Genomic DNA, 11,372 nt, shown 5'->3' with positions numbered 1-11,372 from the left:
TAAAATCACACACACTCCAAGTGAAAAGAAGAGGAAGGTGATATGTAAATAGATTCATTCTACTTGTGTAGAAACAACAAATCTGCCACATTTTTATATGTTTAGAGAAAGATGCATGTACTAGACCATTAACAATAATCTCAGGGTGTGGTACTGGAAAGAGAGCTGGGGTGAACAGAGTGGAGAGAAAGTTGTGTGTGTGTGTGTGTGTGTGTGTATAAAATTGCCACTTTTATTATTAGAAGTTAATATTAATTTTTGAATTTGAAAAGGAAGAAACTTAATTAACTCTCAGGAATAAAATAGAATAGAAAAGTGCAAACAGTTACAAAGAGAAAAAAGAGTGAGAAAGAAAAATAATAGCCATAGCAAACAAAGGAGAACCAGCATATGAATAATTGGCATCCCTGACACACTATTCCATAGGCTTTTATGAAGGCTGACACCAGAACATAGAGAACAGAGGGAAAAGACACGTAAATATATTTTTTCTAAAATAAAGTCTAAATACTGAAAGGGCACAGTAAGTTCCAAGAAAAATATGATACAAATGATGTACTTCAGAGATAAAGAGTCCTTTGGGCATTTAGGTTCCTACTTCATCATCACCACCATCACCACACACACACACACACACACACACACACACACACAAACACAAGTCAACTATTTACACATGGATTAAAAAAAATTACTCTTGTGCATGAACAAAAATGAAAACACAAATAAATTACTCCAGTTTTCCAAAACCTTTTTCACATTTTTTCTTTTTTCACATTTTTTTCTGTTGGAGAAGTGGCTGAACTCAAAAAGGAATCCAACTGCAGTTTAGTGTTGGTGGATTCAACAAATTGCAACAGTGTTTCAAAGAATACAGGCTATGGTTTCCTCCTGGGATGACCTCACCGGGACCGTTGGCAACAGTGCTGGTGAAAAAGTAGAAGAAAACAGTTAGTTGAACCTTAGAAAACAGAAACAGTAGATGAGCAGAAGATGACACATTAGAGATCGCATAGGGCGAGAAGCTGATATCCTGCCTCCCATTCCAGTTAGGGTGGGTTAAGGACAGAGGCACCAGAGAAGTAGTTTTGACTCTTAAATCCCGTTTGGCCTGAATGACTCACCTTATTTCCTCTAGAGTAAAAGAATAAAGGATAGAAGCAATCCTTATAAAAACACGTGCACATTAAGAAGGGCTGATGGAGTGGTGATACTGCTTTTGAAGATAGAGACTGTACGGAGTGGGGGTGGCTGGCATGGGTCACTAATGGCCCCTCATCCACAGTAACATCACCATCATCATGTTGTCAGGGAAGCCTGCATTGCTTGATACCCTTGAAAGGGAGGCAGTACCTAGTAACTACTAGGGCATGGGCTCTATGGGCAGAAAGACCCACATTTTCTTGGGTCTTTCTATCTTGATCTTTCTTGCACTCATTTTGCTTGGGTAAGTGACGTTGCCTCCCCAAGCCCAGATTTTATCTAATGCTTGAAAAAGCAGTAGTGCCTAACTTATACAGCGGTTGCAAGGTTTAAGTGAGCTAATTCATACAAAGCACCTGATACACAGCTGGGGGCATATTAAAATGTTTGAGAAGCACTGGTTAGTGCTATGGTTTCTAGTCTTAGTTAGTCAAGATGAAAGGTGGTTTAGAACTGCCAAACAAGTTCTTATATTAAGAGTTATGAAGTTACAAAAATAAGTGGTTGGGGCCTTTCGGTCTATTTTTATTATTAATGATGGATATAAAGAAGTTATCATGAAGAATACAATACCTGCTCAATAGACTCTGGCAACAAGACACTACATCGGTTGTGTTTCTAACCAAGCTGGAGTTGAAGGCATTCTCCAAAATGTGATGACAGTTGTTGTCCACAGGAGTGCTGGTAAGTAGGCCTGGAAGTGGAGCAGAGTTCTGTTTATTTAATTAATGAAGTCACTGAACTCTCCTTCTATTCTTGGCTTCTCCACCATGCTCCACACATTTCACTTCTGCTTAACGGCAGCTGTGCCTCTCAGCTCTCTGCAGAGGCACCGTCCCCCCAAAACTGCCATCCTCTGAGCACAGGGAGACGGGACACAGAGGATGCAATGCAGTACCTGAGATGCAGGCTGTCATGAAGCAGGCGATGGTCCCTGCAATCAGAGCTCTCACTGATCCTGCGGTGATGTCATGCTTTCTGGAAGGAGCTATGGATGCTGGGAAATGTGGAAGCAAGCATGGCAGATTAATGTTGAGCCTATTGATTAAAATTCCAAATTCCCAGCCTTTGAGAATTGTTCTGGGGCTGGAGTCTCAGGTCCGTTGACTTTTCTTTTTTTAAACTGAGCTGGAGAAGTCAAGATTCAAGAGCTTAGTGATGAGCTCCACATCCAGAGAAGTTTCTCTGGTGTAGGAGAACTCACAGTATGTTCATGAGGGCATGACAAGACAAATGGGTTTCAAGGAAGGATTCCAAATATCTGCAACTCATCTGTCACCATCTCCTTCTTTGCCCATGTTGGCATAGAATTAATTAATCATGGCATTTTCCCATTGAATTTCCACTGGCCCTCAGAATCCTTCTCTAGCTGGTCATTATAAATCTATTGGAATTGGCATACAAAGTGTAATCTATTTGTCGTCTTTGAGTGGGGTAACACCTGTACATTTGAGCAAATTTTTCCTGACATTAGCAGAGCAGGGATAAAAAATAGACCTGAAAGAATTTACTGCTGTTGCAGGGCTCTTTTTTTTCGGACACAAATAGTGTTACAGAGCAACATGGAGATTGGAAGCATGTTTATATCATATCTGTTGTTGGAGAATATTCTTTTCACTTACTGAGTCCGCCGATCACTATTCCTAGGGAACCGAAATTGGCAAAGCCACAGAGAGCATAAGTGGCAATTGTCTCAGCACGAATCTAGAAATAAGCATAAACACACAAATGTATACATGATGTGACCCAGCTGAGTATATCTGATATCCTAACTGGGCTTCCTATTCCGACTATGGAATCAATATTCACAAATAAATGTATAGTGTATGGTGTCAAACACCTGTTGGTTCCTGGTCTCTTTATTCCATCTCCCCTTGAATATTTTTTTCTTTTTTTCTTTTTTTTTGGCTGTAAGGGGTCTTCGTTGCTGCCTGTGGGCTTTCTCTAGTTGTAGCAAGTGGGGGCTACTCATCGTTGTGGTGTGTGGGCTTCTCATTGTGGTGGCTTCTCTTGTCGTGGAGCATGGGCTCTAGGCACACGGGCTTCAGTAGTTGCGGCACGCAGGCTCAGTAGTTGTGGTGCACGGGCTTAGTTGCTCTGTGGCATGTGGGATCTTCCTGGATCAGGGATTGAACCCGTGTTCCCTGCATTGGCAGGCAGATTCTTAACCACTGTGCCACCAGGGAAGTTCTCCCCTTGAATTTTCAGTGAGAGAAAGAGGCTGTGTGGATTCAGAGACTCTCCATGAAGTTCTTGGAGTTGGTACTGTTGGCCTCTACAAATGCTATTTTCTGCTCGATGATAACTTCTAATATTCAGTATGACCTGACCACTTGCTATATTTTGTCAGGCACAGTACTAGCTGCTGACAATACAAAGTTGGCCCCAGAAAATACTCACATTACATTTATTTGACAAAGGACTTATTCAGAATGTATAAAGAACTGTTATAACTCATTAAGAAGACAAGCAACCAATAAAAAACATAAAGGGATTTCACAAAAGATATGCAAATGGCCAAAATAAGCACATGAGAAGATGTTCGACATCATTAATCACCAGGAAAATGCAAATTAAATTAAAACAATGAGCTCAATACACATCCACTAAAATGGCTAAAAAAGATGGACAACACCCAGTGTTGGCAAGGATGTTGAGCAATTGGAACTCTTGTACATTGTTGGTGGGAATGTAAACTGACACAGCCTGTTTGTAAAATACAAGCATACTTGGCAGTTTCTTATCAAATTAACATAACAGCCTGTATGACCCAGTAATGCCACTCCTAGGAATGTTCCCAGGAGAAATAAAAATATGTGTCTTCAAGAAGACTGTACGTGAATATAACAGCTTTATTCACAATAGCACCAAGCTGGAAACAACTCAAATGCCGTTCAATTGGCGAATGGATAAATAAAGTGTGGATCTGCATTAAAAAAGAATACTACTCTGCAGTAGAAAAGAAAAAACTAATACATGCAACAACATGAATCCCAAGTGAGTCAGTTCATACGAAATTCTAGAACAAGCAAAAGTGATCTATAGTAAGAGAAAGATCACTGGTTTCCTGGGACTGGGTTGGGGTGGGATGGGGTGTTGTTGACAACTGGCCATGAGGGAAGTTTTCCAGGTGTGGTGGAAATGTGTGATATCTTGATAGTTTGTGGTCGTGGTTACACAGGTGACAGATTTATCAGAACATACGTACACCAGAAATAGGCCTTTTTTGTATGCAAATTATACTTCAGTGAAAAGGAATTATCTTAGTAAAAACGAAGCTCACAGATATGGGCTCCTTTCAGCTGACTGTGGTATGTGCTTGCCTTTCTTTGTTCTTCAGCTCTGACCAGACCATAGGAATGTTAGGTAGTGGGAGAGTGGATATTCCTTTCACAGGGCAGTAAGAAGATGGCAGGTGAATTCTTGGAAGTTTGAGCATGACCCTCCTTCTCTATTCCAATAGGCAAGAGGTACTGCTCAGGCCAGACAATCTTCCTCAGGTTGAGGGGCTGATTATGGGAGGCTTGGAAGATTCAATAGGCTCGGTTGTTCACCAGCGGCACAGCCGATCTGGCAAAGGCACCCACACAACCGAGGCAATAATTTTCTTTTCCAAAATCCTGAGAAAAATCTATGATTTGGTTCAAAGAATAAACCTTTTCTTTTCTCTTTCACTAACTGGATTTTTAAAAGCTCACATTCAAGACTCAAGTGGTCATGCTAAGTTTTGTTTTTTTTTTTTTCATGCTAAGTTTTTTGTTGATTATAAGGCTCCTCTTTTCTTTCATAATTTCTGAGAACTCCTTTGTTGATATTCTCAATCAGTGTGCATATAGTGGGCAGGAAAAAATATTTCAAGTATTTGAGCAGTCCGCTCTTTCTGGAAAAGCTCATCATCTTTGTCCCCTGCTCTGTCTAGTGCTTTTCATTTAGTTCAGTTGGCTTCAAAAGTAGGCAAGCTTATTAAGAGACCGTGAGGAGGGAGATGGCATAAAGTGCTTGAGATTCCTCTTTCTCCTTCTGGGGATCTGTGGGAAAGGGATACACAGATGTGGCCATGTAGGGTTTTATGATAAGAGGAAAAGGAGGCTGGAATGATTACACTTTGCCTTTGCCCATAAATGTGCAGGATTATGTGATGGAAAGACAAATACCATACGATATCACTTATATCTAAGTGGAATTCAGTCCATCCATAATACATCTTCCAGCTCTCCTTGCACAGGAGCAAAGGTGCCACAAGGACAGTCATTGTAGCACTACTTCTAATAGCAAAAAAACTGGTAACAGTGTTCATCACCAAGGGACTGGTTAAAATAAGTTATGATGTGCTCATACTCTGTCACAGGCATTGATATGGTGTGGCATCCAAGATATGTTACCAAGAGCAAAGAGCAACACTAACAATAGTGAGCATAACGTGGAACAGGGAGAGGAGGTGAATGGCAGAGAAAGAGGGAGGCTGCCTTCCTTTTCCCTCCACACCTCTTGTACCTTTTGAATTCTGTACTATGGTATGTTTTATGTGCAAAGAAACAAACATGCAAAGTATTATCTTTAAGAAGGGGAAAATGATGAAAATGATGGAGTGATAAAGAGCTCATTCTAGGGACAACGTGCTACACACACATTTCTCTTATTCTTTTAATTGAAGTATAGTTGATTTACAACGTTGTGTTAGTTTCTGCTGTACAGCAAAGTGATTCAGTTTTATATATATATATATATATATATATATATATATATACACACACACACACACATATATATATATTCTTTTCCATTATGGTTTATTACAGGGTATTAAATATAGTTCCCTGTGCTATACAGTAGGACCTTGTTGTTAATCAATTTCATATATAGTAGTTTGTATCTGCTAATTCCAAACTCCTAATTTATCCCTTCCCCCTCCTCCTTTCCCCATTGGTAAACATAAGTTTGTTTTCTATGTCTGTGAGTCTGTTTCTGTTTCATAAATAAGTTCATCTGTGTCATATTTTAGATTCCACTTAGATATAAGTGATATCATATGGTATTTGTCTTTCTCTTTCTGACTTACTTCACTTAGTGTGATAATCTCTAGGTCCACCCATGTTACTGCAAATGGCATCATTTCATTCTTTTTTATGGCTGAGTAGTATTCCATTATGTATACAGACCATATCTTCTTTATCCATTCATCTGTCGATGGATATTTAGGTTGCATCCATGTCTTGGCTATTGTAAATAGTGCTGCTATGAACACTGGGGTGCAGGTATCTTTTCATATTATAGTTTTGTGCAGATATATGCCCAGGAGTGGGATTGCTGGATCATGTGGAAACTCTATTTTTAGTTTTTTGAGGAACCTCCATACTGTTTTCCATAGTGGCTGCACTAATGTACATTCCCACCAACAGTGTAGGAAGGTTACCTTTTCTACACACCCTCTCCAGTATTTATTATTTGTAGGCTTTTTAATGATGGCCATTCTGACTGGTGTGAGGTGATACCTCGTAGTTTTGATTTGCATTTCTCTAGTAATTAATGCTGTTGAGCATCTTTCCATGTGCCTGTTGGCCATCTGCACCTACACATTCTGACCACTTAGATGGAGGCTGTCAGTGGGCATAATGCAATGGATTACACTGGGTTTTTGCCTCATGGACCCAGATCATATGTTTCAGTCGCGTGGTACTTTTTCCAGTAGATGGTGGGACAGTCCCACCACTTGTTGGTTGGTAAACAGAAACTGTAGGAACTCATTCCCATTTGGTTGATGGGAAATAACAAATTGGGAAAAACAAAATGTTTTCCCCTTTGTGACTCGACAATAGCTGAAGCCATTGAGCTCATATCTCCAAATATCTTCTGTGGGTCTGCCTGCGGTTGGGCTCACTCCCAACCTAAATCAGCTCTACTTTTCTATTTCTGTCCTCTTAATAACCTGTTCATAAACCTGCTTAGCACAACCAGAACTAAGAGCTTCCTTTTAACAAAACTACGTTCTCCAGGCAACTGCCAGTTGGGGATGGAAAACATTTCACTTAATTTAGCCTATTCTTTACTTTTGGCAGGGAAGCAAGCTAGTTTGTGGTGGCATCCAAGCAATGAGGACATTTGGCCAAGCTCCATTGCGTAGTCAGTTGAAGAATGAACATTTGAGACACAGGAGACCTACTGTCCTAGAGCTCTTGTTCATATCAGATGTGTGTGTCAAAATGCCGCTGACCATAAAATACAAATCAGTACTCTCCTGGAGTTTGTTGTGATATTTGTGTGACAGGTGGGAGGAAAATTTGCATGTTTGGTGTTTGGGAGCTGGGTGAGATGATGGTCGTGGTCAGAGGCGGGCAGTCTCAGTTAGAACCTTGGGCAGCATGTTTTCCCTCCCCGTTCCTTTTAAAGCCAAATACCTGCCCAGGACATTCATTCCAAATGGACTGTTTTAATGAGTCATGGCGGTGGCTGGAAATGTTCACCATTTCCCTAAGAGTTGCCACGTGTGACAATTCTGTTCTTCTGGAAAGTAGAAGTTAGAGACTCAGCTGCAAATATGGCTTAAATAATGGCCTCCTCCAAGTTCCCTCATCCCATTCAAGGCCAAGCAGACATGAGCATCTCCTTGCAGGCTATGGACCCGAAATCCTGACATAATTACAGGGTGCTTGTCTGAAAGGCCCTGAGCTTTTTCTCTTCCCCCATTCACTTGGAGAGTAGTTATTGTGTCTCACTGTTTCTTTTGATGTCCAGGCGCTATGCGGCACTTAGGCAGTTTCTCAGAGTTCAAACAATTTCTTAAATAGGAAGGAAGAGTCCTTCCTGGTCATTAGACTATGAGCCCCATGAGAGCAGAGGCCTTATCACTCATTCAACACCATGGCCTCCGTACATAGCACCGTGCTCACAGAAGACATTCCATAAATATCTGTTGATTGATTCCAATCCCAGCTCATATGACTCTGGGTTGTTATTGATAGTGCTCAAAGGTAATCACTTATCACAGTGGTAAGGATTAGTTGCGTTTCTTTCTGTACACACACACGTGCGTGCGCACAGACACTGTGATTAACTCAACGCAACTGACAATTATGAGTCACTATGTACATTATGATGTCAGAGGTTTTTGGCCTGTTTCCTTCTGATGTACCCCAAATGCCTGGCATGGTGTCTGACACACAGAGGCACCAGCAGCTATTTGATGAATGTATGTGTGTGATGAAGAAATATATCGGAGGAAAAAATTTACTTACCGACATATATTGCTGCACACCATCCACAAATTTGGGTCCACCCTCTTTCCTTAAATGGATCAATTTTGAGAGTTTCTCATAAGCCACAAATTCATTGAAGAATGTCTTATAACCTATGAGTTTGGCAACCATAAAGCTGTCTTGCCAGTCCACTCCCATCATGAAGGAAAAGGGCATGAAGATGTAGGAGCATATTACCTACAAAAACCAAAAATGGATACTTTATTAGAGTAGTGATTTGCTTCCAGTTCTTCAGCCTCACCCTCATGACCAGATTGTTCCCTCCCCTTCTGTGTGTCCTTTAGGCACAGAGATCCCAGTGCATTCTCTAGCCTGTCTATATCCATTAGGAGTCAAGGTTGAAACTGGGTCATCTGAAGTAACCTGGATTTTGGGGAACGGGGTCAGGACAGAATGGTTCTGTGTTGGGGTAAGGAGGGTGATAGGAGACAGCAAAAGGGGTGTGGGAAGAGCGGGATTCGTGATAAGTTTGTACGTTGTATAAGAGTGCACTATACGTGTTAGGAAAGGCTGTTCACAAACCTATTTTATTTTTAAACAAAGATTGGCAGAAACAAAAAGGAGGAAAAGCATGACAGAATCATACCTCGAAACTCAGTTGTGGGTAGTCAAACATGTTTCCAAACCAGGACAGGGCTGAATTCACAAACGACAACAGGGCCAGGAAGGCAATCAGATTCACAGCGATGTTTGCCACCAGGGGAATGGATGAGGATGCTCCCTGTGCTGCGGCTTCTAGGAGATTCTTTGAATCACTTTATCAAAAAGTAGCAATTCCAGAATTACCAAGGGATTATCAGTGGATGGATATCACAGGTGTAGAAATGGCATAATCAGAGCTCATTCAAATGGAGAGACAAACTCTCAGACCCATGTCCTGGCTGAAATACTCACCTGAATTCCGTGAAATCATTATGGGATTTATAATTGTTGAGTGTAGGTGATGGGCATATGAGTGTCTAAATGTCATACTACTCTTTTAATTTGGAGGCGTTTATAATAAAAAATTGGGATAAAAATGTTACAGGTTTTAACAATGATATTTAATTAAAAGTAGCTTCCAGAGAATATTTATAAAATATTCACAGTAAAAGAACTAGCAATTCAAGGAAGGCCTGTGTATCTACCACCTCATTTACGAAATGGAGGGTCACATCAGCTTTGAGCACCCCCTACTTCATCTCATCTTCTTCTCTCTAATCTCAGAGGTACTGGGCCCACTAGAATTTGCTTATGATTCCCTTTCTTTTCAGTTTTCTTTATCCCTACATAATACATTGTGTCAGTTTACATACTTGCTAACTATATAAGTGAAATCCACATATTCCGTATATATTCTTGGGCAACTTGCTTTTTCACTCATGGTTATGACTCTCTCTACATACAAACAAGGGATGAATCTCAGAAACATATTGGTTGATGAATTCTGTTACTTAATGACATACTTTTGAATACCCTAAATCCCTTAGTTTTTTCCACCCTCTTCTCTTTCTTTTGAATAGGGAAAAAAGTAAATGAACCTAAGAGGGGTTAGAAATACCTGTATCGGGACTTCCCTGGTCCAATGGTTAAGAATCCGCCTTCCAATGCAGGGGATGTGGGTTCAATCTCTGGTCGGGGAACTAAGATCCCACATGCTGTGGGACAACTAAGCCTGTGGGCTCTAGAGCCCACGCATCACGACTAGAGAGACTGTGTGCCACAACTAGAGAGCCCGTGTGCCTCAACTACTGAGCCCACACACCACAACTAGAGAGAAGCCCACCTGCTGTAATGAAGAGCTCTCGCACTGCAACTAAGACTTAATGCAGCCAAATAAATAAAGAAATAAATATTTAAATAAATAAATAAATAATTTTTAATAAAAAGGAATACCGATATCACACTTTTCTTCCCTATTATGTAAGAAACTTCCAGAAACGGTGATCCTATGGCTTTCTAACAGTCTTAAATCATGGCCCAATGAACCCTATGCTATATTTAAAATTAAATATCTCTTCACCTAAAACTAATATAATACTGAAAATCAACTATACTTCAATCTAAAAAACATAATTAAATGAAATATCTACACTGAACAGTCAAGGAAATGTATTGACATTTAGGTATTGGTATTTAGAAAAAATCTCCTTGAGTACTGAAACAAGATATTTTGGGTGAAGTCTACATAGTCATGGGAAATTAAATTCACTTTAATTCACTGTGTTCTCTGATAATCAAATTCTTGCTGTACTTTGAATCTGGACTGGAGCAAACCTCCCCTCTCGCCAACCTCCTGCTTGTATAGTCAATAACTAATAACTAGGTGGACATGTCCCACTTACCCACTTTCCATTTTCATGGCTTTCTTGAGCGTTATTTTAGGTGTTTCTGTCTCAGGCCAAAAAAGTTTAGCAATAGCCAATGCCGCAGGTGCAGACATAACTGAAGCAGTTAACAAGTGAGAGGACGAAACCTGTGATTTCAGGAGAAAGAAGACCAACTTAGATTTAGCTTTTCTGTTGTATTCTGAATGAATGGCTCAAATGCCTTACAAGGCAGGCATTGATTACGTGCCAGAAATCAATGTTTCTTTGGAGGCTTAGAAGAGCTCAAAGAGCCACACGCTGGGTATCACCTTGAGAGGAGGGAGGAAGTTATACCAGTTGACCACATCCTCGGGGAGAAGCACAAAACCACAATCTGAGTATTTCAGAAGAGAATTAATCCTGTGTTGTAGAAACTTTCAAGGAAGATAACTCTACCTCTCTGTTGTTCCTCTGAATGTTCATATAGTCCCCAAAGCTATTTCATTACATCATCAGTTTAGATGGTGGGTATCTGCGGTGCAGGCATGGGTACAACCCTCTCCATTTTCTTTTTGCTTTCCTGATGTCCTTTGTGCCCCTACATAATATGTGTTTATCCAGAGTACCT

The 11,372-nt window shown here is 40.5% G+C and overlaps 1 protein-coding gene across 1 annotated transcript in view; it reads right to left on the bottom strand.

Moving 5' to 3' along the window:
- Nucleotides 1–491: 491 nt before the first annotated feature.
- SLC28A3 (solute carrier family 28 member 3) overlaps nt 492–11,372 on the bottom strand; it is a 56,501-nt gene continuing 45,620 nt past the window's right edge. Inside the window, exons 12-18 of the mRNA XM_059072296.2 lie at nt 10,781–10,911; nt 9,043–9,211; nt 8,436–8,633; nt 2,826–2,907; nt 2,102–2,200; nt 1,777–1,897; nt 492–926 (exon numbers count right to left, since the gene is read on the bottom strand). Coding sequence (XP_058928279.1) covers nt 806–926; nt 1,777–1,897; nt 2,102–2,200; nt 2,826–2,907; nt 8,436–8,633; nt 9,043–9,211; nt 10,781–10,911 — 921 coding nt within the window. The 3' untranslated portion in view covers nt 492–805. The remainder of the gene's footprint in view (nt 927–1,776; nt 1,898–2,101; nt 2,201–2,825; nt 2,908–8,435; nt 8,634–9,042; nt 9,212–10,780; nt 10,912–11,372) is intronic.

The sequence above is a fragment of the Kogia breviceps genome, chromosome 8, assembly GCF_026419965.1.
Source record: "Kogia breviceps isolate mKogBre1 chromosome 8, mKogBre1 haplotype 1, whole genome shotgun sequence".
Lineage (NCBI taxonomy): Eukaryota > Metazoa > Chordata > Mammalia > Artiodactyla > Physeteridae > Kogia > Kogia breviceps.
The sequence above is the reverse complement of the archived record's forward strand: the minus strand, read 5'-3'. Positions and strand labels throughout refer to the sequence as shown.